We start from the raw sequence: 26,444 nt of genomic DNA on the forward strand, positions 1-26,444 counted from the left end.
AAAAAAAACAGAATGGACTTTAGATGCATTATTAATGGCAAAAGATTATAACAAATGTACCTGACTTCATTTACTCAATTTTTGCCAGAATAAATTGACATGTATCGATAGCTCCTGTTCTGAATAACTATAAAGGTCTCTTCACAGTCTGTAAGAGATATGCTTTGAGTACACAGAGTATTGAGGGTTAAATAAAAGATGCAGATAGCTAGAATGTTTCATGAGCAAATAGAGGCTCTGAGATATTATTTAGACTACAGACCTTTGATACAAGCCAACTTGGTGAAAGTTATCAACAACATTTCAAATTTCAAGATACAAAAACTGATCTGAGCCTAAACATTCCTTTTCTGTCATTGAATTTTAAAAATCAGAATTGATTTGAAACTGTCTAAAAAAATTGCAAAAAGATGTATGTGATTTTTAAGTATTATGCTATGCTTTTTTCCTCTTTCTAAAGAGGGCTGGCAATTAAAAAGATAGAAGACAGAGGGGTATACTTTGATTGCTTTTAGACTTTAAAATTTAAACACACATGACATTCTTAAAATTAGCAAAGAAAGTAAATGAGATATTTTATTGATAAACTAATCATTTAGAAGAAACAGAAAAATTCTTAAGTAAAACAAGTGCACCATAAAGATTATATATGTTTAACATGTTATTTTTATGACATGCACAATTCAGGAGGTACCAACAGCTTATGGGTAATGTTCTTAACAGTAAAAGTATGCTCATAAGATAGAAGATTACTTCTTACATTATATAAGAGGCATTTCAATAAATTATCTTTTTTGTGTTAGGGGGACATTTTGGAATTATGAATGGTTTTTTGATTTAAGTTAGTAGCCCCTTCAGTAGACCTCTCTGGAAAGAGATTTTTTATATAATGCCACAATTTGCCCCTACCCACCCACTTCACTTAGCCTAAATACCAAAGAGAGATACAAAATAGTATCTTAACAGCAAGTTATAAAATGTGATCACAGGCAGAAATGTTAAATATTTGTACATGATAAGCAATTATGAAAGTGAAAGTCAATACAGTATACACAATACAGTAACGTTAACAGTCATGCCCTATGTTGCCCCTTCCCCACCTGGTATCCCAGAAAAGGCAAACCCTCCATTATGTCAACTCTAAAGAATTCTTGGGCATCAGGCCTTATTAGAGGTCTCTTGCCTCTACTTTAGGTCCCAGTGACATCCATTTCTTGCTAATCCTACTCTTGCAAAACCCTGAGCTTTTTAACTTGTTTAGTTTGAATGAGGTAAGACAGCCTCTGCCTCTTTGCTGATACTTAAATACCAACTATTGTTTTGAGGGATTATCTGGGCCTAGTTTCCTTAGTGATCCTGTGGCCTTCAAGGAAAGCAATATTTTTTTCCTGTTAGTTTCTCTTAATCATGTCAAGTCAGTCCAACATGATCAGAAGCAAATTCTTCCTATTATAAACCTTTGGGTTACCTTTTGCACTTCCCACCAAGTTCCCATGTCTGTCCACAAAGCACTTGTTCTCGTGGTGTTTGCACAGTAATCATGACTGGGAGAGCCCAAGTGTAATGACAATTTAACCTTAGTTTAGGTTGCTAGTTTTTTTCACTCATCCAAATGAGGGTCTCTCCTTCAGGTACCTTTTCCAGTCTTCTACACTAAATCACTCTTCCAAACTCTGTCACAAATAAGATTTTGATGAATAAATCAGGAAGAAACAAAACTATAGACTATATAAAACTATATCTCTAGTGACTCCTGAAGTAACATTTTAAAATAAAATAGTGGCAAATAAATTACTTTTTTAAAAGATTACATATTATGACCATGTATGATTTATATTAGGAAAGCAAGTTTGGTTCAGTATAAAGAAACTAAAGCACAAAAAACCATATTGATAAAAATAATTTTAAAGCACAATTAAATCAATAGAAATGGAAAGGCATTTGATGAAATCCAAAATCTTTTCTCTTAAAAATGTTAGAAAGCACAGGAATAAATGGACTTCTTAATAGTAGGATCTTTCTAAGAGTGCATGGGTATGTAGATGTGTGGGTATGGGCACACATGTGTAATAGGCAAAAAGTTAAGAGCCTTTCCAGTAAGATTAGGAATAAAGTGAGGATACATATTGTCATCAGTACTTAACAATGCTAGAAATGCTAGCCCTAGCAATAACAGTGTAAAGATTAAAATTTAGGGGAGACTGAGGCAGGAAGAAATTAGTTTCTGCAAGGAGTATTATATTTTTAGAGGTTTATTAAAGGTTGAAGATTAAAGAAATTACAGAAGAAGAAAACACGTGTCTAGGCCCACAGAGAAGCCTAGACACAACCTCACCTACATTATCAAAAAAGCCGCGTCTGCTTGTAAACGGAAACAGGAAAGAAAAAAAAGAGCAAAAGGGCCTTTCCAATCAGGTTAAATACCTTCTCGATCTCGGCCCACGTGAGAATTCAGTGAGATTACAAAGCATTTTGGGGAAGTGGAGCAAGGGCTTCTGGGGATTGAAGTCCTGGATTCGAGTCTATTTATACAACAGGGAAAATTTTTCAGAGAAAAAATAAGGAAAGGAAACAAAATTCAGTTTTTACAGATAACACAAGGGTCTTATCTCAGTGATGGTAAACCTTTTAGAGACCTTAAAGACCAAGTGTCCAAACTGCAATCCTTAAGCTGCCTGTGAACCCCTCCTCCCCCCCCCACCCCAGACAGGGGAGGGAGGAAGCACTGGCATTGGGCTGCTGGGCTGAGGAGTGAGTGATAGAGAAATGTCCTCAGGCACAAGTGGAGAGCGGGAGGGGAGAAGCCCCCTCTGTCACACTCCGAGACTCCTACCAACATAGGAGAATCCTAAACAATCAACTAAAAAATTTGAAACATGTTGAGCAGTCATAGGGTATAAAACAAATTCACATAAATCATCAGCATTGCTGTGATTACCAATAAAACTCAGGAGGAAGAAACACAAAAGAGAAATTCCACTTAAAAAAATAAATAATGTATAAAATATTTGGGAATCAATCAAAGCATATCCAAGAACTATAGGAACGTAACTAGGAAGCACTCTTTAGAGAATTAACAAAGTTTGGGAAAGCAGTAATTGCTGGGGCAGTTGGGTGATAGTGGCCAAAGAGCCAGTCCTAGAGACAAGAGGTCCTGAGTACACATTTGACCTCAGACATTTTCTGGCCCTGTGACATCCCTCCCAGGCAAGACAATTCACTCCTATTGCCAATCCCTTACCACTTTTCTGCCTTGGAACTGATACTTCATACTGATTTTAAGACAGAAGGTAAGGGTTTAAAAAAATAGAGTAATTGCCCAGTGGTAGGTCATACCAATAAAATAAAAAAATTTATCCAAATTATTCAATACCATGCCAATCAAACTTTCAAAGATTATTTTATGGAGCTAGAAAAAAGAATGAAATTAATCTGGAGGAATAAAAAAGTAGAGAATGACAAGAGAAATAATGGAGGAAAAAACACAAGAAGTTAGGTGGGGGGCTAATTACCAGATTTCAAACTAGTCTACTGCAATAACCTCCAAAGTGATTAGTACTGGTTAAAAAAAAAATTGATCAATGGAACTGATTAAATATACTACATATAGGTGCAAATGATAAACCTAAAGACCCCAGCTACTGCAGTATTTGACTATTTGACAAAAAGTACTGGGAACACTGGAATACAGACTGGCAGAAATTAGGTATAGATCACCATCTGCTGCCATATGTGGCTCTGTAATAAGAGGCAACATTGTAAGCAGTTTAGAGCAACTTGGAAAAAATTTCCTTTCAGATCTATGGATAAGGAAATAATTCATGACCAAATAGGAAATAGAGAAGACCATAGTAGATAATTTGAATATAGTTTTGATTATATAAAATTTAAAACATTTTGTACAAGCGAAACCAATTAATAGGTAAAAATAGAAGAGAAACATAATGGGGAAAAATCTTTGTAGCATTTGAATTGCTATAGAGTAAAGTGGTCAGAACCAAGAGAATAACATCTCCCCATATATAGAAGGTCATATTTTTTTTTAATTTTTATTTGGTCATTTCCAAACATTATTCATTGGAAACAAAGATCATTTTCTTTTCTTCCCTCCCCCCCCTCCCACCACCTCTCCCATAGCCGGACGCACAATTCCACTGGGTATCACATGTGTTCTTGATTCAAACCCATTTCCATGTTGTTGGTATTTGCATTAGAGTGTTCATTTAGAGTCTCTCCTCAGTCATATCCCCTCCACCCCTGTAGTCACACAGTTGCTTTTCATTGGTGTTTTTACTCCCACAGTTTATCCTCTGCTTGTGGATAGTGTTTTTTAGATCCCTGCAGATTGTTCAGGGACATTGCATTGCCACTAATGGAGAAGGTCATATTTTTACAGTTTATTCCTACATCACAAGTGAGAAATAGAATACACATGAGCTGGACATTTTGTATTTCTAGAGGTGCATCCTAGCTAGAATATCTCTGGCTGCTTTCCTGCTGAGGTAGTTACTTTCTCCTCTAATTGTGAGCTGCTGAAGTCATCAGCTGAAATGCTCTCTCTACTTCCCATTTAGTCCTCTGCTGAGCTGCTACTGCCATCTGTAGATTCTCTACCAAACTAGTGTCATTCATCACCTTTCTGTTATGATGCAGCTATTAAGGGCACATTCTGGGCTCAAATGGTTACAGATCCTTTATAAAACAACCCACAACCTTGGGTCTATTTTAGTTCTTTTGTGATTCAAACCCCGGAGAAGAGTTGAAAAAAAATGCATCTTTTTATTTTCTTTCCAGAAGCAGGGGATTTAGGGTTTAGAATATAGTATATACTGTCAAACATATTTGGATATCTTGGTTAGTTTTTCTGACCTGTTCTGTTTCCCCACCCACCCACCCCCATGCCCTCCTCAAGTCAGCAAACATATTAAATGTGACACTTTGTATCAGGCACTGTGCTAAGTGCTAGGGACTCAAAGAAAGACAAAAGTCTCAAGGAGCTCACAATCTAAGGAGAGAATACATGCAAACAACTATGTACAAATAAGACATGCAGATTAATTTGAGAAACCATCAAAGGGCAGGCAATAAGGTTAAGAAGAATGAGAAAAGTCTTTTTTGCAGAAGGTAGGAGGCTTAACCTGAGGCTTAAGAAAGTCATAAGGATTTCACCACTTTTTAAAATTTGTGTTATGAAGAATGGCTTACTAGGGTTGAAAAGGATGTAGGTAGTGATGAAATTTATATAAAAGCATGAGGTATCAATAAAAATCAGATCAAAAAAGTCAAGTTTAAGCCACCATTGGGACATGTGAGGCACAGGAAGTGATGTAAAGAACTGCCTTTATATTTCACATCACTTCCTGTGAGAGGGACTTTGGAGGTAGAACTTAACTTGGAGGGGCTCCAGTGTGGGATATCAGACTGCTTCCCTTAGACAACCACGTGCTGAGTGTTAAGGCTGACTTCCCTTTCCTTGGCTCTTTCTGGAGGCACTAGCCTCCAAGGAGGCCCCTAATCTTGGAGAAGACCTTATGGCTGGAAACCGAGCTAGATTTAATCTTCTGGGAAGGCCCCTTGACTGAGGCCTCTGAACTCCCCCTGGCTCAGACCAGGCCAGAGCAGAACTTCTTCCCTTTCTCTTTCTCTCACTCCCTCGTTCTTAATTTCTTCCTTCTATTGTAAATAAATCACCATAAAATTCCATTCTGACTTGAGTATTTCATTGGGATTTAGAATTTAAATCCCTGGTCACCCCTAAAAAATATATTCAGTCTCAGCCCTAAATTTTACCCTTAACAATGAACAGCCCTGAAAAGGGCTGGGCTGACCCTCACACTAGAGTAGTTGCTATCAAGGAATGCTTGAACAAATTATGTTATAGTTATATTTAAAGAAGTATAGTTGTTTTTGAAGAGCTATCTCATGGAAAAATGTTGTTCTTCTTAGACCAAGAGGGCTAATTTAGGAGCAATAGACATGAGCTACAGGGGCTGACTTGACTTGATATAAGAAACACATCTTTGAACAGAGACTAGGTGATCATTTGTTATGCAGATAATTCGTCATTTAAACTGAATGGGCTTTCTTTTAATCCAGTCATAGCACTGCTGGGTTTGTATCCTAAAGAGATAATAAAGAAAAAGACTTGTACAAAAATATTCATAGCCAAGCTCTTTGTGGTGGCCAAAAATTGGAAAATGAGGAGTTGTCCATCAATTGGGGAATGGCTGAACAAATTGTGGTATATGTTGGTGATGGAATACTATTGTGCTCAAAGGAATAATGAATTGGAGGGATTCCATGTGAACTGGAACAAGCTCCAGGAAGTGATGCAGAGTGAAAGGAGCAGAACCAGGAGAACATGATACACACAGACTGATACACTATGGTACAATCGAATGTAATGGACTTCTCTACTAGCAGCGATGCAATGATCCAGTACAATTCAGAGGGACTTATGAGGAAGAACACTATCCACATTCAGAGGAGGAACTGTGGGATTAGAAACACAGAATTTAAAACAACTGCTTGATCACATAAGTCGATGGGGATATCATTGGGGATATAGATTCTAAATGATCACCCTAGAGCAAATATCAATAATATGGAAATAGGTCTTGATCAGCGACACATGTAAAACCCAGTGGAACTGCGCCTCAGCTATGGGAGGGAGGTGGCGAAAAGGAAGGGAAAGAAAATGATTCTTGTAAGTGTGGAAAAATACTATAAATTAATTAAATAAAAATTTCCAAAAAATAAAGAAATAAAATAAACTGAATGGGTTTTAATATGATTTTCAGCTGTTGGATTCTTTTTAATCTCATGCTCAGTATAATCCAATATCATTAAGAGAGAAAGAAACAAAAGCATCTTGAAATTTCACTATCAAGAAGTGAGTCCTTAGTATAAATTTTATTTACAAATGATGCCACACAATCTCAAAAGAAGTTATTATCTAAATTCTCATGATTAAATATTCATATTTCTCAAAACCCAAGGAGCATTCTTTCCATGTTTTTGTAAATTTTGTCAAACCAAGGTCAATCTGTAACAGCTCTTCTTTGCTATGTCAAAGATTTTGAAACTGAAGTGGTAATCATCAATTATGGAATGGCTGAATAAGTTATGGTATAGAAATGTGAGAGCATACTATTGTGCTGTAAGACATAGTTTCAGAAAAAGATGGGAAGACTTGTATGAACTAATGCAGAATGACGTGAACATAACCAGAAAAATTTACACTTATATTGCAAAGGTAAAAACTTTGAAAGAAATAGGACCTCCAATCAGTTCAATGACCAATTATTATTTTAGGGTATTGTTAGGGTCCGGGTTTTCTTTCGCCCACCACCACGGAAGACCAATAGACAATGCAATTAAGCAAAAGGGTCATTTATTGCTCTGGTGCGTACCAGGGGAGCTCAGCAAAAGAGTTCCAATTGTAATTCATGAATCCAGAGATTGATATACCTGCTACCCACCAGCATGTATGGCCCCTAAATCCTTATCTAACATACTATTGTTGGAACCTTGACATGTTTATGTTTTCCTCTGGGGGTCTGCTTGGCCCCTAAGTTCTTATCTGGTAGATACTGTTGCTGGGACCTCGGCATGTTTTTGTTTACCATCGGGGGATGTTCTGAACTTCCAAGGCTGGGCAGCTTCCTGCTCAGGCCTCCCTCGTTCCCCACTTCTTTTTCTCTTAGGGGGCAGAAGGAAGGTCCGCCCGCTGAGACAGCTCATAGCCCTCGGCCCGGGCTCAAAGGTGGCTAGGGGTTGATACTGTTGTCAGAGGGCCAACACCTGGATGGCATCCAGGCGGTCTTTCACAAACGAGGCGGTTAAAAATGCAGGGGCCAAATGTTAAGCGTAGGATGAAGATTATAAGGGGCCCTATAAGAGACGTGACTAGGGTGGTGAGCCAGGGAGAGGAGTTAAAAAGGTGGGCGTACCAGGGGCTGGCATTTTCCCTCTCCTTCCGCAGGGCTTCTAGACCTTCTTGTAGCTTGCTCGGGGAGTCCCCGAGTGGTTAACACAGAAGCAGCATTCTTCGGCTGCACGGAGGCCCCCTTCCTTAAGGAAGAGCAGGTCCAGGCCTCGTGGATTTTGAAGGGCAACCTCGGCTAAGGAGGCCTGGGGCCTCTCAAGGAAGTGAACCGAGGATTCTAGCCTAGCCGTATCCTCATTGACTGTCTTGCGGAGGTGGTGGTACCCTTAGCCTGCGTGGGGAGGGCGGCGATGCTCGCCCCTGTTGCTGCTGAGAGGGTGGCTACGGTGATAGCGATAGTGGCAGGTTCTCACCTCCATCGCCCAGACGCTATGTGGCCCCATGTTTGAAGGAGGTTCTGCTCAGTGTAGTAAGTCATTCGAGGCACTATTGTGACGGCAGTCAGCGAGGGAGTTAGGGGAGACACAGGGCTGCAGGCCAGAGCGGGAGCACAGCCAGGGCGCTCCTGCGGGTGGGATAAGCTATTTCCCGGTGGAGGGATACTCCGAGGTTGAGCCAAGGCGGGGGTCGGGGTGGCTGGATTTTCCCGCTACACAGTTGCGGCGCCCAATCACTGCAGAAAGGGTTAAGCCATGGCCCGGGTTTCCAGGGCCCGGCTCGCTCCAGCGGCACTGCGGGGTTGTCTTCCTGTGGGATGTTACAGGAAGCATTCAGGCCGAAGGCCTCGTAATAGGGTGGGGATGGGACGAGGCAAAGCCAGCAGTGTTCAGTGAGGTTGGGTGAGGAATGGTTGAGGGCTGAAAAGGAGGCTTGTAGTAGGGGAAAAAGGGGGTGGTCACGCACCGGGTGGCGTTGAGGGGGAACTTGGGCAGCAGGGGTGGAGTGAGCCCTTGCGGGGAGGGAGCAGTGGTGGTCTCTGCAGGGGGGAGGTCCTGTAAGGGGAGGGGGCTGGGGGGACCCGGCTGAACTGGGGTTAAATACGAGATTGCCTGGGTCAGTTCCTAATACATACACCCTAAACCCCCAGGTCCTCCCTAGGAGCCAGCCCTGGTCCTGGGGATTTAGGATGGTTATATTCAGGAACCGGCAGTTCCCTGCCACTTCTACTACGCCCTGGTGGCCCATTCCACTGGACCAAGGAATCACACCATGAGGATTACATCCCGGAGGGGACCAGGTTAGGAGTAACGAGGAATCAGGGGCCGGGCCTGCCATGCAGTAGCTGCGGTTTCACACCCCCAGTATGTACAATAAAATTGGTTGGGGGAGTTACAATAGGATCGACCCGGGTTCGAGGCCGGGCACAGATCAAAAAGAACCAAAGACCTAATGCCCGGGCCATCACAGTTAATGGAAGGGAGAGCTTGGCAGGGTGTAAAGAGGAAGCTCGGAGAGTCGGGAGCCGTGATGGAGGCAATAGTTATTGAGGTGTCCCAGCTGGCGAGGGTCCATTTCCAGGGCTGGTGGGAGACGCCTGCCTGTAGAACAGAGAGAAGGCGAGCGAGAGAAAAGGAGGCGAAGGGAAAGTCACGCTGTCCGGGAGTGTCAGGATGGGACGCGGCTGTCCAGACTCCGGTAGCCTCTGGTGGGTCTGCGGTTCTCGCGTGCGAGTGGTGGATCCAAGGGCCGATTCCGTCGACCTTCAGAGCGGAAGGGGTGACAGAGAGGGCTATATAGGGCCCCTTCCACCGCGGCTGAAGGTTGGCCTTGCCGTGTCGCTTCACCCAGACCCAATCCCCGGGTTTAAAGGGATGGGGGTCATGGGGAGGAGGTTGGAACCGCGCCTGGAGCCTGGGCCAGAGGTCAGACTGGATCTGAGAGAGGGAGAGAACGAAGCCTCGCCACGAGGGACTACTAAGGGTCGCAGTTGGGAAAGCGGAGAGGACGGGGGATTGAACCATAAAGGATCTCATAAGGGGTGAGGGACAGGGGCCCGGGGTACTGTGGGCCTTAAAGAGGGCTAGGGGAAGGAGCGTCACCCATCCCGGCCAGTCTCCAAAGAGAGTTTAGTAAGGGTCTCTTTTAGGGTCCGATTCCATCTCTCCACCTGCCCTGAACTCTGGGGGTTATACTCACAGCGTAATTTCCATTTGACCCCGAGACCCCCTGCCAGCGCCTGTAGAGTCTTGGCCACAAACGCAGGGCCATTGTCTGAGCCTAGGGAGGAGAACACTCCCAACCGGGGAATTATTTCTTCCAGCAAGATTTTAACAACTGCGTGGGCAGTTTCTGTTTTTGTTGCAAAAGCCTCAGGTCACCCCGTGAAGGTGTCTACAAGAACTAGGAGGTACCGGAATCCAAACTTTCCAGGCCGCACTTCAGTGAAATCAAGCTCCCAATGTTCACAGGGCTGGGTGCCTTGGAGAGGGGTCCCGGGGGGCGAGTTCAGATTTTCCGGCCGAGTCAGCTGGCAAGCAGCACATTTGTGGACCAACTCTGTCAGGAAGGCCCCGGAGCCTTGAAAGCGAATCCGTCCCTTCCCGAGTAGTTCATGAAGTTTGTTAGCTCCCATGGGTGTGAGATGGTGGAGGTGGGTGGTCAAGCGTTGGCCAGCGACTCTAGGTAAGAGCAAGTTACCAGCAGGATCCTGGAAGAAAGATCCAACAGGCCGTCCTTCCTTCCCTTTTTGCGGTCACTGTCTGAATATTGTGGAGGGTCCGGTGGGGGGTTTGGATGGGAGATGAGGGGCCATGTGGCTCTAGGTCAGTCTGGATGGGCAGCACTAGAGTACAGGCTCGGTCCCACACTGAGGCTGCTTTAGCCGCCTCGTCTGCCCAGCGGTTCCCCGTGGCGGGGAGGGAGGAGCCACTTTGGTGTCCAGGGGTGTGGACAACGGCCACGGCACGGGGCTCCCATACTGCTGCGAGGAGATCTTGGATGTCCTCAAGGTGGGCCACCAACTTCCCACAAACCCCCTTTCCCGGTATATCGGTGCATGCACATGCAGGGTCGCAAAGGCATAGTGACTGTCAGTGTATATAGTGACTGCCCGCAAGGCTTCGGCCAAGGCCATCAGTTCAGCTTTCTGTGCCGACGTCCCCTCGGGGAGGGAGGCGTCCCAGAGGACCTGGCCAGTGTGATCTACTACAGCGGCTCCGGCCCTCCTACCTTGCAGGGACATGAAGCTGCTGTGGTCGGTGAAGAAGAGGCGGTCCGCAAGGTCAGGCCGTGCAGATATCGATTCCACAAGGATCTCCTGGCAGGAGTGCGTCTCGGTGTTGTCATCCCCTGTGGGGAGAAGCGTGGCGGGGTTCAGGGTGGACACTACCCAGAAGGACAGCCGAGCCTCATTCAGGAGGAGCGATTGGTAGTGGGTCAGCCGGGCTGGGACAGCCAGCACGCTGGAGGCTGGCCTGGAGGACGCTCTCAATGGCGTGCGAGGTGGCAATGAGCAGTGACTGGCCATGTGTAAGTGTGTCAGCATCCTTGACCAGAAGGGCCAATGCTGCGATGATGCGGAAACAGGAAGTCCATCCTGCTGAGACAGAGTCGAGCCGTTTGGACAGGTAGGCCACCGGCCGGTCCCAGGGTCCCAGTTTCTGAGTGAGAACCCCTTTCGCCACCCCCTGACTTTCATCAACGAACAGCTGGTAAGGTTTTTCTGGGTCAGGTAGGGCTAGGGCCGGGGCCTGCAGCATAGCCTTTCGGAGGTCCTGGAAGGCGATTTCCATGTCCTCCATCCAGACCCATTTTGAGGTTTCCTGGGCGGAAGCGTAGAGGGGTTTGGCTGTCTCTGCAAAGTTGGGGACCCAAAGACGACAGTATCCCACAGACCCCAGGAATTCCCGTACCCGCTGGGGTGATGAGGAGGTGGGGATGGAGAGGATGGCCTGAGTCTTGGCTGGGATGAGCCAGCAGAGACCATCGTGCAGGCGATAGCCAAGGAAGGTGACCTCTTGGCAGGCTATGTGTGCTTTCTTGGCACTGACATGATAGCCAGCATCCTTGAGGCAGAGCAAGAGGTCCCTTGTAGCCTCCTTGCAGGATTCCTCTGTGGGAGAGGTGATCAGCAAGTCGTCTACATATTGTAAGAGAGTCACAGTGGGGTGGAGTTGGCGAAGAGGTTTCAAGTCCTCCGCCAATGCGTTGCTAAAGATGGTAGGGCTGAGTTTCAGCCCTTGGGGGAGCCGAGTCCATGTGAATTTAATGGTTGAGTGAGTTTCAGGGGAGAACCACTCAAAAGCAAAAATGGGCTAACAGTGGCCAGTGGAAGGGAGAAGAAAGCATCTTTTAGGTCCAAAGTAGTGTACCAGGTCAAGGAAGGGTATAGATTGCTAAGGAGAGTATATGGGTTTGAGATGGTGGGGTGAACATCCTCCACACTCTTGTTGACTTCATGCAAGTCCTGAAGGAGCCTGTAATCCCCCGTGCCTGGCTTATGGACAGGGAAGAGTGGGGTGTTTCATGGAGATTGGCAAGGCGTGAGAATCCCAGAGGCCAGGAGGCGCTGAATATGGGGTTGAATGCCATCTCTGGCCTTAGATGACATCGGGTATTGTTTAACCCATATGGGGGTGGCCCCACTCTTGAGGGGGAAGATAATGGGTGGTTGATTTATGGCCAGCCAGACTCCAGAAAGTTCAGCCCAGACCTTAGGAATGGAGTCCACCCACGGCCGCACATGGGGGGCAATGTCCAGAGGGGCTGGGTTGGAATATAGAAGGTGTTCATCCTGGAGAGCTAGGGTGAGGACTGTGAGAGGGGCTCCTGAGCCATCGGTAAGGGACACGGTCCCACGGGAAAAATGAACATGGGCCCCAATCTTTTGGAGGAGGTCTCAACCGATAAGGGGGGCCGGGCTCTCAGGAATAATAAGGAAGGAATGGGAAACTTGGTGAGTTCCCAGATTGACAGTCTGTGCTGTGGTCCAGGGGTACCGGTTGAACCCTGTCACCCCTTGGATCAAGGAGGATTTGGAAGTGGTCTTCCCCAAGGGTGACAGGAGGACCGAGTGTTCAGCTCCAGTGTCTACAAGCATGGGAAGGGGTTTCCCCTCAATGTAAGCTGTTACCCAAGACTCAGGGAGGGGACCTGAGACCCGTCCCCCTCAGTCATCCTCAGCAAAGGCGATAACATTCCTGTTGGGCCAGTGTTTGGGGGGGGCTATCCCACCATCTTGGGGGGCCCTGCCGGCCTTGTCTCATTCTGCCTTGTATTCTCTGGGGGCAGTGACACTGCCAATGGCCAGTTTTACCACAAAGGAAACAGGGGCCCCGTGGGCGCTGATCAGATGGCTGCCCACCAGGGGGAGGGGGCTGGGTCAAGGCTGCCACGAGGACCCGGGTTGTCTGCTGTTGGGTTAGGATCAATTGCTTCCTAGCCTTCTCTTCCCTAAACTGGAGGTCCTGCAAACATTTGAGTTCTTGTTCTTTGGCCTCCTTCTGTCTCTGTTTCTGCCTAGTAATGTCCTCCTGCCTTAGTTGGTGGTCAGCCCATTCCTCAAGGGTTTCATGGGAGTTAAAAACTTTCTCTGCCACTTTAAGTAACTCAGTCAGAGATTGGGCTGTAAATGCATCCGCCCCTCTGGAGCTTCCTATGCATGTAAGGGGCTGATTGATTGACAAAAGCAAGGAGAACAGCTGTCTGGCTATTGGGTGCTGTTGGGTCCACTGGGGAATAGATGCGGAAAGCTTCCTGCAGCTACTCAAGAAACACAACGGGGGTCTCCTCGGGGCCCTGCCTCACAGTCAATTTTAGCCAAATTAGTGGGCTTACCAGCCGCTGCCCGAAGCCCAGGGAGGAGGGTCTGGCAGTAGGACTGAAGACGCTCCCTACCTTGATCAGTGGGGAAGTTCCAATCAGGCCCCTTGGTGCGGAGCGCTGTGGCAAGGTGTGCAGGGTCGGTGGTGGGCCTCCCATCGTCCCCAAGAACCAATTTTTTGCTTTCAGCGATGATCCGATCACATTCTTCACCAGTGAAGAGAATGTGGAGTAATTGCTGACAGTCATCCCACGTGGGACTGTGGGTGAGAAAAACGGTCTCAACCAAGTCTATCAGTTTCTGGGGCTGCTCAGAGAAAGGGGGGTTTTGATGTTTCCAATTATAGAGGTTAGATGAAGTGAAAAGCCAGTACTGGAAAACAAGGGGACCCCCTTCCACCATGGACCTGACAGTGCGGAGGGGTAAAACAATGGTAGAGGAGGGGGCTTCCGATGAATCTGGGGGTGGCAGCTGCATTAGGGGCACCCGGCTTCTGGTGTGGTGAGCTGGGGGAGGGCTGGGCAAGTCAGCTCTGCCTACCGCTGCTGCCTCATTCCCATCAAGGGGAAGAGGAGGATACAGCTGATGGTTGTAGGGAGGCAGTGGTAAAGGAGGGTCAGGTGGCAGTTCCTCGGGAGGAGGAAGAACTGGGGGTGGAGGGAGGGACTCTAGTTTAGGCTTCTCAGGGGAGTCCCTGGGCTCAGTTCTGTTGTCTAAAGAAACCGCAAGGATGTGGACAGCTCCTGTGTAAGGTTTCAACCAGGGTGGGGGGTTTAAAGCTAAGTCTTGCCAGGTCAAGATGTAGGGGACCTGGTCTGGGTGTCCTTCTGGTCGGGGAGGAAGACCTGCCCCCAAACGGCAGAGATGACACTGTTCTGCCAAGTACCTCCTCGGGGCCACCTGCATCCAAAGGAGGGCCATTCTACATTACAGAAAGTCTGCAACTTTCCTTTATGAACTGTCAGGCTTAGGTTTGCAGCTCTTGACTTAAAGTCAGCATAATGTTGGAGGACCAGATCCAAGGGGGTAGACTGGCCTTGGCCCATATTGGGTCGAGAGGTTAAGGAGAGGATGAGGAGATAAATCAGAGAGAGGAAGATGAGGAGGGGAGTGATACCGGGGAGTTCGAAGAATCCTGATACCGGCGACTGCTTGTCAGAGGCCGGCTGCCCTGTCTCTCCCTTACTTTATCATCCACTGAGCCATATGTTCATCGAGAGTCCTCCTCTCCCCCATACACTTGTGATCAACACACACACACACACACACACACACACACACACACACACACACACACACCACTCGGCTCACCTCCTGAAGGTCTGGTCCAAGGCAGTGCCTTCAGCCCTTCTGTCAAGGGGTTCCTAGGTGGGGACTAGGAGGATGAGCCCCCATATGTTAGGGTTCAGGTTTTCACCCACCACCACAGAAGACCAATAGACAATGCAATTAAGCAAAAGGGTCATTTATTGCTCTGGTGCGTACCAGGGGAGCTCAGCAAAAGAGTTCCAATTGTAATTCGTGAATCCAGAGATTGATATACCTGCTACCCACCAGCATGTATGGCCCTCAAGTCCTTATCTGGTACATACTATGGTTGGAAGCTTGACATGTTTATGTTTTCCGCCGGGAGTCTGCTTGGCCCCTAAGTTCTTATCTGGTACATACTGCTGCTGGGACCTTGACATGTTTTTGTTTTCCATCGGGGGTCTGCTTACAGATGTTCTGAACTTCCAAGGCTGGGCAGTTTCCTGCTCAGGCCTCCCTCAGTATCTCCTGATAAGAGTACAGATTGAGTCATATTTGGGGGGGGGCATGTCCAATAGGACAATTAGTCTTGCAGTTCTTTTTTCCCCTTCTCTTTTTCAGTGGGAGTGAGGTTGAGAAAGAAGGGAGAAAAGACCTATTTTTGCCAATTGAAAAACAAAACCAATTCCATTTAAAAAGAGAAATCTGTAACTAAAACTATAGAAGTATTAAATGTGCTTTAACCTCCAAAGATTTTATAACTTTCTTATTATGAATGTGATTTCTTTCTTTATTGTCTCTCGGATTTTGTTTTTATTATCTAGAAAGGCTATGGATTTTAGTGTAGCCTCCAGCTTTGCTGGAGCTATTAACCATCTCAGGGTCTTTTTGCTGATTCCCTGGGATTTTTATGTTTAATTTTAAAAGTCAGATAAACATTCGTTTCACTGCATAACAGCTGTTAAGGCAAAATCATCCCCGTTCTGGAAAAGCCATTGAGAGGAAGAACAGAGAACTAAGAAATAGGCATCCAATGTCCTTGGTTATAGGCTACTTCCTTTTTCCTCCATGGCGGGGGCCCAGCACCTTCATTCACCAGATTTTCTCAGCTGCAGACCCATATGAGTCTCCAAGATTTTCTTCTCTCCATAAATCAATAAAGCAGCCTTTACTGAATGTCTGCTGAGTGCCAAGCTCTGTGCTAAGCATTCAGGACACCAAGACACCCCAAGCGTTCCCTCCTGAGGGAATCCAGAGGCCTGGCTGAGGCTAATCTTGGCTACTTCCCTTCTCAGCTTACCCACCCATTCTACACACACCTACCTTTGGGAAAGCCAAGCCTGGCCACTTCCTTGTGCCTGCCACAAGCATTCTGCCCTGGGGTCTGAGCAGGGAAGCAGAGAAGGCATGGTACCGGCAGAGGTCACTTCGGAACCGGGGACCCCGGAGAAGGGGAGGCTGGAAGGAGTGATGCAGGGCCTGAGTGACCACCTGAGGACCACTCTGGCCTGGTCCTGGAAGGGTCTTTCAAAAACTGCTAAAGAGGACGCTTGGGAGAAGGAAGCATTGGTCAGACACGACATTTGTAAGTATTCGACTGGCAGGGGGGAAGGGGAGAGATAGGAGATGAGGAAGGAGGTGGGGAGACGACGCCAAACCTAGACAAGGTTGAGATTGGAGGAAGAAGGGCTGCATTTGAGAACTGAGGGAAGCTAGCAGCTGTGGAGCACACAAGGCAGAGAGCTATTCAGTCCCTGCTCTGGCTCCCTCCTCCACCCCACCACTCCCACGTAGGAAAAGTCAGACCTACAATAAACCTAGGGCCCCAAGGAAGAAGCTTATTGGAACTGACCAGATGGTTCCTGCCAGTGCCTCCCTTTCCCCCCCACCCCACTCCACCCTGATAGCCGATTTTCAAGGCCAAGTTTGGAATTCTGACAAAATACGATGTTTCATTTTTTTTCCATTAGAAATTCAGTGAAAGTACTTATGGCTGGGAAACATTTAAATGTTTCCAATTATTTTCCTCCTCTCATTTTTTAAAGAAAGAAGAACTTTTGTGTGCTACAATGGAATGGGTACTGTCTCTGGAGTCAGAAGACGTCCACTTTTGATATTTAACTACCTGTATGACCTTGGGCAAGTCACAACCCTCCTGGACCTTGTAAAGATTAAAATTTAGGGGAAACTCTATTTTTTACAACCTCAGTTTCCTTCCTTGTAAAATGAAAGAGTTGGACTATGTGGCTTTCAAGATTCCTTCTAACTAGACCTTAAGATTCAGGAGTGTTTTGAGAAAAAATTCAATATCATTTATATCTTGAAGTCTACTTCTTACTCACCTGTTGACTTATTACATGACTTTAAGCAAATAATTTAATCTTTTTATGTTCCAGTACTCCAAAAAAGTATGCAATAAGGATTTGCTAAGTACCTACCATATGAAAGGCTCTGTGCTAATTGATAGGGAAACAAAGAAAAAGGAACAGTTCTTATCCTTAAGAAGCTAATGTTCTACTGAGAATGGGAACACTTCTTTTTTTTTAACCCTTACCTTCTGTCTTCGAATTGATACCAATACCAATTCCAAGACAGAAGAGCGGTAAGATTTGGGCAACTGGAATTAAGTTATTTCCCTGGGGTCACACAACTAGCAAATATCTGAGGCTAGATTTGAACCCAGAACCTACTATCTTGAGTCCTGGTTCTCTAGCCACTATCCACTTAGCTGCCCCTGAATATAGTTTTTATAAGATAAGTAAATACAAGACAATTGGGGGAGAGAGAAAGGGAGAGGAAAAGACTGAGAGTTTGATCATTTGAGAGGGAAATATCAGAAAAGACTTGCTAGAGATGCATCTGAGCTGAACCTTCAAGGAAACTAGTAATTCTAATAGTCACATTTGAGGAGGGAACACATTTGCAGTGATGGCAATAACCTGTGGAAAAGCACCGTGATGCAGGTATGGAGTTTCAGCAAGTAATCTAGTTTGGCTAGAATTTCATAGAGGGGAATACTGTTAGATAAGACAGGAAAAGAAAACTAAAGCTTGAGTATGAGGTCTTGTCAGGCTGAATTTTGTTTTGTTTTGTTTAATTTGAAAAGCAAATGGGAGAAACATAAAACTGTGTATACCCTTACACCCAGCAATGCCATTACTGGGTCTGTTTCCCAAGGAGATCAAGGGAAAAGGAAAGGAACCCATCTGTTCCAAAATATTTATAGCAGTTCTATTTGTAGTGCAATGAACTAGAATGAGGGGATGCCCATTAATTGGGGAATGACTAAACAAATTGTGGTATATGGTTGTGATAAAATACTACTGCGCCATAAGGAGTGATGAGCAGGCTAAATTTTTTAAAGCTTGCAAAGAACTACACGGGATAATAAATAGTGAAATGAATAGAGCCAAGAGAGCATTATACACAGCTATGGAATTAATACTTGGAGAATAAATTGTGAATGCTATCTTCAGAGAGTGAAATAAAAGGTGAAAACATGCAAGTCTTAATTTATATGAACATGTCTGTCTCCCAGATGATACTTTCTGTGATGTTGGAAGAGTGGAAAGGGCCAAGACCAAAAAAAAAATAATTAAAAGCAATTGGGAAAGGAGCAGTTAGGTGGCTCAGTGGATTAAGAGGCAGGCCTAGAGATGGGAGGTCTTGGATTCAAATATGGCCTCAGACACTTCCTAGCTGTGTGCCCCTAGATAAGTCACATAACCCCAATTGTCTAGGCCTTAGCACTTTTCTTAGTATTCATTCTAAGACAGAGGTAAAGTTTTTTTTTCTTTTTTTCAATGTAATTGGGAGCCACCAAAGATTATTGAGTAAGGAACCATGCTTTAAGAAGATTATTTTGGAAGCTGTGTAGAGGATGGATTAGAGGGGATATAGACTGAAATCATGGAGACTTATTAGGAATCTATAATAATGATGCAGGCTAGAGTTTTTAAGAGTCAGAACTAGGCTGATGTCCAAGTAAAGAGAGAGAAGGGTCCTGATGTGAGAGATATCGTGGAAGTAAACTCATCAAGACTTAATTTGACATGGGGAGAGTTGAAGATCACTCTAAGATTGCCAACTGATGTGACCAGGCCAGTGGCTAGCAAGACACCACTCTGCTGAAACCATAGGGACTGGCAATCCATGCCAATCCCCATCCTTTACCTGCCATCCTGGTTTGTCCTTGGTTCATTGCTCTGTGGTGGGTTGATTTTTCAATGAGAGAAGCAGGCTTTCCCATTCACACATTCACTTATTCTTCCCTACCTCATACTCTCTCCCAAGGAAAGCTGCAAATTCTAAGGGTGTTACATTTAGCTCTGGTCTAGGGTTTCCTTCAAAAGGAGGAAATGCAAGCAAGGTACCCAACTTTGGTGTCCACCTTTCACCCAACCCTTGCCTGTAGCTCCAAGAAGCTGTAGCATATATAAAACTGTGCATACTCTTTGATCCTATAATACCGCTACTGGGTATGTATACCAAAGAGATTATAAAAAAGGGGAAAGGACCTACTTGTACACAAACATTTATAACAGCTCTTTTTGTGATGACAAAGAAATTGACATTGAGGGAATGTCCATCAATTGGGTGATGACTGAACAAATTGTGGTGCGTGTTGGTGATGAAATACTATTGTACTATAAGAAATGATAAGCAGGATGATCTCAGAAAAAGCTGGAAAGATCTGCAGGAACTGATGCAGAGTGAAATAAGCAGAACCAGGAGAACATTGTACACAGTAACAGCACTATTGTGGGACGATCAACTGTGATAGACTAGCTACTCTCTCAATGCAATGATCCAGGACAATTCTGAGGGACTTACGACAAAGGATGCTATTCACCTCCAGAGAAAGAACAGTTAGAGTTAGAAGACAGATCAAAGCATGCTATTTTTCATATTAGTCTATTTACAGTATTATTTTAGAATTTTGATTCTATATGAGGATTCTTACAACAATGACCAATATGGAAGTATGTTTTGCATGATAATACATGTATAATCCAGATCAAATTGCTTACCATCTCCAAGAGGGGGGAGGGAAGTGAAGAAAGGAGACAATTTGGATCTTATAATTTCAGAAAATGTATTTAGAAAATTGTTATTACATGTAATTGGGAAAATAAAATATCTTTGAATAAACACCTAAAAAATATTTAAAGCCTTTTTGCAAAAAAAAAAAAAAGTTGCAGCACGTACAACTCTCACATTCAGACAAAACCATCTCAAAAGATGGGCTAATGCCCATCAGTGACTTAGGGTGAGGACTCTGGCAGAATGGGGTAGATGAGAACAATTCATTCCGACAGCCTTGGAGGGGGCTGAAGCAGGTACTATGGGGTACTTAGAGCTTGCTCAGACATCAAAGACACCAAGGTCAGGACTATTGTCTTGCTGCTCGATTTTGAGGATTCTGCAAGAGAATGAGGCTAACCATTATTCAGCCTCACTTAAATCCATTTCAAACTAGAATCAAAGCCCCACCCCTTGATGTCTTTGGTCCTCTTTGAAGCAAAGGAAGAACAGTAACAATAACCCAAAGTTCAAGCATGAATCAGACGTGGAAGAGGGGGATGCAAAACAAAGAGGCATGATGTACACTTCAGAGGGACCAGCTTATCACTACTTCTGCCATCATCTGGAAGGCAAACAGAATATGTAGGTCTCAAGGGAGCACAAATAATGTTTGCAAGATGGCTATTTGATATTCCGTCTCTCTGACCTGGCAGTGCTGGGTCAAATAGCCAAGTTTTCTCACGGCCTCTCTCTGCCTGCAGCTCTCCTTTATGCTGTTGCCCAGTCATTTGATATGCTGCTATTTCTTTCTAGGACTCTAAGGTCTTTTGACAGGTAGGTGGAACACTGGATAGCACTCAGGTCCTGTAGTCAGGAAGTCCTGAGTTCAAAAGCAGCCTAGCGATGTGACTGTGTGCAAGTCACTTTACCTTGTTGCCTCAGTTTCTTCTTCTGAACTTGGAGAAGAAAATGGCAAACCACTCCAGTACATTTCCCAAGAAAATCCCAAATTGAGTCACAGAGTTGAATACAACCAAAACCCCTGAACAAAACAACAAAAAAGCTGATGAAAAAGAAAGAAAATGCAGAAAAGATGCAGGATTCTACACTTTCCTCTCCTTGAAATCCCTCTCATTATTCAAAGATAGAGAAGCATCTACTTCTGATTCTCTTGCTGAAATCATATCATGCTAGCTGGAGAGCTGGAGCTAAGAACCAGCCAGATGCCACCTTCTTCTTCCAAATGTGGCATCCGGCATCATCCGCCTTTCTAGCTTCCTTAACCCAACTGCAAGGAGTCAGACAGAGACAGAAGCCTGCTTATTCTTGCTTCTGCTCCTATGTGGACCCCACCCCCCAGAGCAGGAAGAATATTTGAAGATCAGCATAAACTCCAAGGGGATAGATGGATAGGATGGATCTTTTACAATGAAACATAAAAATAGGAAAGTTTGGAGGAAGGTGAGTTTAGGGGAAGGTAACGGGTTCCACTTTGGATGTGTTGAGGTATCAATGGAACATTCAAGTAGAAATACCCTTATAAGTACAACCCAGACTAAATTGTTTGTCAACTCTGGGAGTGGGAAGGGAAGAAGGGAGGGAGAAAACAGGAATCATATTTGGAAAACTTATGTGGAAATAATTTAAAATTTTTAAATTTTATTATTATATTAAATATATATTATATATTATTAAAATTATAATATATGTAATTATCTATTTATTATATTATTATAATTATGTTATAATTATAAAATTATTTTAAAAAATAAAGATAGAACAAGTAGAAATACCCAGGGGCATAATTAGGATTTTACTCTTTCCCAGCATTCCATTTCCATGTCTACTTTAGGTAAACTAACATAGGGAAGATATAAGTTTTGGGTAGCTCCGTTCTCCCTCTCTTCCCCTGTGGAGGTGGGGTATGGTGAGAGGCAGGAGGATTTTACTCAGGTGTTTTTTACTCAGGTTTTGCTTTTGTTCTTTTTATTTCTTCTACTTTAAGTGATTATGATAAACTTTATAAAATATAATACTTGGAGTTATTAGATATTAATTTTAGTCTTACACCGGGGAAGGGGCTGCAGAAGGTATGGGACTAGAACTAAGGAGAGAGTCTGGACCTGGATAAATACATCTGGGAGATGATAAATAAACCCATGGGAGCTGATGAGATCGGAGATAGGAAACCAGACTGAATCACTCTTATTTTCTTATTCTTTCAGATTATACAATAAAGCAAAATCTTTTTTTTCTTTCAAAACTCTTATCTTCCGTTTTAGAATCAATATCTTGTTTTGCAGGCAGAAGGGCTGGGCAATGGGATTTAAGTGACTTGCCCAGAGTTACACAACTAGGAAGTGGCTAAGGCTACGTTTGAACTCAGGACCTCCTGCTTCTAGGTCTGGCTCTCAATTGACATGGCACAAACTTACTGTTAAGGGAAGATATAGAACAAGTTTTAGAATATAACTGCAGTTAGATGGCAGAGTCTGCGTGATGACCCAGCAAAAGAAGCTGAGAAGTGGTCCGTCAGGTAGGAAAAGTGCCAAGAGAGGGCAGGGCGCTGAAAACGAAGAGAGGAGACATTCCCCAGGAGAGTAGATGCACATAGCAGGAAGGATGAGAACTGAAGAAAGGTTGCTGGACTTGACCATCAAGAGGCCATTGGCCACACCCTGCAAACAGGCAAAAATGAGACAAAATGGCAGCAGTCAGTGTTGGAGGGGCGTAGGAAGGTAATGTAGATAGAGCTGTGAAATGGTGCAACCATTTTGGAATTATGCAAACAAAGGGAATGTAACTCCCATATTCTTTGAACCAGAGATCTCATTACTGGGCTTATATCCCAAGAAAACCATTAATTAGAAAAAAAATTCCCCATATATTCCAAAATATTTAGAGCAGCACCTTTTAGGATAGCTCAGAATTGGAAACAAAGTAGAAGCCCATTAACAAGAAAATGCTAACCAAAATGCGGCATATGAATGTAATGGAATATTGTTGTATTATAAGAAATGATGATGAATACAGAGAAACATGGAAATATCTATATGAAATGAAGCAGAGTAAGATAAGCAGAGTCAAGAAAATAATATACACAGTAACTACAACAAGGGAAGTGGGATGAACAACTACACACCAAAAATTCAAAAAGTAAATGTTAGGTGACTCAGTGCTTTGAGAGTCAGACTAGGAGATGGGAGCTGTGTGAGCCTGGGCAAGTCATTTAACCCTCCATTGCCAAGCTCTTACTTTTCTTCTGCTGTGGAACCAATACACCATATTGATTCCAAGAAGGAAGGTAAGGGTTAAAAAAAAAAAAAGTAAATGTAACAAAAGTATAAACAACATCAAGTAAGACTCAAATGAAGAATGGTGAGAAGAAATTCCTAAACTACCACTTTGGGGAGATTGGGGTCCACAGGTGGTACACACTACATGTGTTTTCAGACTTCTTCAATGTATTGAACAGTTTATTGACTTTTTTTTCTTCTCAAAAAAAAATACTACTTGCCATAAGGAATGCATTCTGGGAAGGGGAATGGAAAATGGAGATACTGGGGGTAGCTACAGCAGTGTAAGAAAAATATCAATTAAAAAATCCTTTTCTTTATAAAGAGGGTTAAAAAGAGGGACAGTTAGGTGGCTCAGTGGATAGAGAGTCAAGCATAGAGGAAGTCCTGAGTTCAAATTTGACCTCACATACTTTCTAGCTATGTGATCCTGGGCAAGTCACTCCAATTGCCTGGCCAATGTTTAGTATTCATTCTAAGACTGAAGGTAAGAGGGTTTTTTTGTTGTTGTTGTTTGTTTGTTTTTTAAGGGGAGGAGGGGTCATTGACAACTTTGGAGAGAGCAGTTTCAACTGAAAAATGAGGGACAGGGTCAGCTGGGAAGGGAGTAAGAAGTCAGAGGAAAGGAAATGGAAGGCATATCATGCTACCTGTTGGTGTAGATAGATGTTCTTTCTAAGGAACATCCTTAAAGCAATGGATCAGATAATTCCTGTCATTTGTGTACACTGTGAATGCCTTTTTACATAAATCATAGCAGTACTATAGTGGTAGATAAAGGGCTGGGGGGGAAGGCAGGAAAATTTGTTGTTCAGTTGTTTTTCTAACTCTCTGTGACCCCATTTGGAGTTTTCTAATTAAAAGTACTGGAATGGTTTGTCATATCCTTCTCCAGCTCATTTTACAGATGAGGAAACTGAGACAAACAAGGTAAGTGACTTGACCAAGGTCACATAGCTAGTAAATATATGAGACTGCATTTGAACTTAATTCCTTCTGATTCCGAGTCTCGTAGCTGTATCTCAGATAATATTTCTACTCAGCCTTAGAGCAATGAGAGCCTTTTGAATTTGTACATTTTCTACTACCAGATCTGTGGATTGCCTTAGAATTATTCTCTAATTGGTTCATCAATAGTGTTATATTCTTTTGTCTTTCTATCTAGATGAGGGTGTGTGTATGTGTGTGTGTGTGTGTGTGTGTGTGTGTGTGTGCATTGCTTCTTTTATGTGGTCCATAGCATCCCTCGCAGTTATGATTTCACTGGTTTTCATTGGATGTCTATTGAGTTACAAAGGTTTCTTTCAAATTCAAAAAGGACCAGCATACCTGTCCCAGTCTATTTCAAAGATATCATAAATCTAAGCTTAATAAAACATGTGAAAGTACTTCAAAATGTTTGGGGAAAACTTTTCTCCTTTCCTGAAGCCATGATCTCTCTGGACCTCCTTAGGGTAGAAGCCTGGGTAAGTAGAATCTCCTTTGAGAACTTTTTAAATTGTAGAAGAATTGCAGACCTCTTTTGGTAGAAGGAATTTCGTTATTAGTAGTTCTCTACACCAATGAAATCACAGGTTTGGCAGAGAGGGAAGAACCAAGCCAAAGCTAGCTCTAGGGTGATCAGAGGTTGAGCCAGTGGTCTCAGCAGGTCAGGTTCCCTGTTGTCATCCCTTCACCCAGCACTCTCCCTGGGCTACTTTCAGAACTTGGAAAGACCTTGTATTTTTATTGCATGCTCTACATCAGTTGGATGATCTGCCCTAAGAAAAATATCCGAAAACTTCTCTGCACAGCAGAGCTATGGAGAAGGATCTGAACTAGAGAAGAGAGCTGTGTTCATTGTGTTCAATGTCACGATAAACTCTTCTGGCTGCTTCCTCCTTTAATTTAATAAAAATAATGGAAATATCCTTTTAAAAGCGACAAATGTTCATGCATACAGGCAATGGGAACTTTTGTTTCATCCCAACACTGCTATTCGTTAGTGCCAAGATGTTATGGGGAATGGGAAGGCAAATTCTAATAGCCACTGACTTGGGAAGGAGGCAAACAGTTTTGGGTTAGTGCTGGTTGAGGAGGTCATTTTGGAGAGAATATTGGATGGAATGTTCTCTAGCATGTTTCACATTTCAAAATGTTCCACCTCCAGCTTCCTGAATGAAAGCTGCTTGTAGAGAGCACAACAGTTGACCAAGTCTCCTAATTGGCTCTGACCCTAGGGATGAAAAACAGCAAAGAGGAAAGAGTGACTTCAGAGAGTTGAAGTTTATTCTGTGCCAGGGAGGCCAGTCATCATTTCCCAGTAGTCTTGAAGAACTTTCTGATCCCAGAGAGAGTATATATGCAAGGGAATCATAAAGAAAAGAATCAGGCTGGGCTAAGTGTTTCTTTCATATGACATTGTGAAACTGTCAGGGGGGCTTATCTTGGTTAGGCCAGAGAATGTGCCAGTAAAGCCCACCAAGGTCATCAGCTTGTTACCCTCGTTAAAGCTTCTGTTGAAGAAGCAGCACAGCACAGTGCTTGGACAGTCTTGGAACCAGAAAGCCCCAAGACCCACTTCTGACAAATCTTGACTGTACGACCCTTGACCTGCTAATGCTCAAGGCAGCTCTCTGGCACTGTAAGTTGACAATGGCAGGAGTTTCCTCACCCAGGAGGTCCCTATACTAGGGAAATCACAGGCTATTGGTCATTTGGGGACAGGTTGAAAGAGGGCTTTCCCTCTTCACCTTTTGATTTCTTAGAATCCTGTGGGTTCTTCAAGGCTTAAGTGCCTCTCCTAGAAGAGGTCTTTTCTATCTCTGCTAGCCATTAGTGTTTTCTCCTGCCCCATGAGCTGGCATTTACTTTGTGTGGATTTATATTTATGGATGTGTACAACTAGGTAGCATAATGGGTATAGTACTGGACCTGGAGTCAGAAAGATCTGAGCTCAAATCTGGCCTCAGACACTTACTGGTTGGGTGACTTTGGGCAGGTCATTTAAAAACAAACAAACAAACAAAAAATAATCTCTGTTTGCCTCAGTTTCCCTGACTGTAAAATGGGGATACTAATAGCACCTACTTCTTACCACAAGGAGTGCTATAAGAATAAATGAGATAATATTCCGCAAAGTGTTTAGCATAGTGCTGTGAAGATTAAATTTAACTCCCCTGATTATAACAATGAAAATACTTAACTCTTCCCTGATTGTGAAGATTAAATTGTAACCCCTATCTAT

The 26,444-nt window shown here is 44.0% G+C and overlaps 1 protein-coding gene across 4 annotated transcripts in view; it reads left to right on the forward strand.

The window, feature by feature from the left end:
* The first annotated feature begins 16,304 nt into the window (after positions 1 to 16,304).
* The window catches only part of ANKDD1B (ankyrin repeat and death domain containing 1B), a 96,206-nt gene continuing 86,066 nt past the window's right edge, over positions 16,305 to 26,444 (forward strand). For all 4 annotated transcript variants that reach the window (XM_007486538.3, XM_007486541.2, XM_056824760.1 and 1 more), the window contains exon 1: positions 16,305 to 16,482. In XM_007486538.3, coding sequence (XP_007486600.2) covers positions 16,305 to 16,482 — 178 coding nt within the window. The remainder of the gene's footprint in view (positions 16,483 to 26,444) is intronic.

The sequence above is a fragment of the Monodelphis domestica genome, chromosome 3, assembly GCF_027887165.1.
Source record: "Monodelphis domestica isolate mMonDom1 chromosome 3, mMonDom1.pri, whole genome shotgun sequence".
Classification (NCBI taxonomy): domain Eukaryota; kingdom Metazoa; phylum Chordata; class Mammalia; order Didelphimorphia; family Didelphidae; genus Monodelphis; species Monodelphis domestica.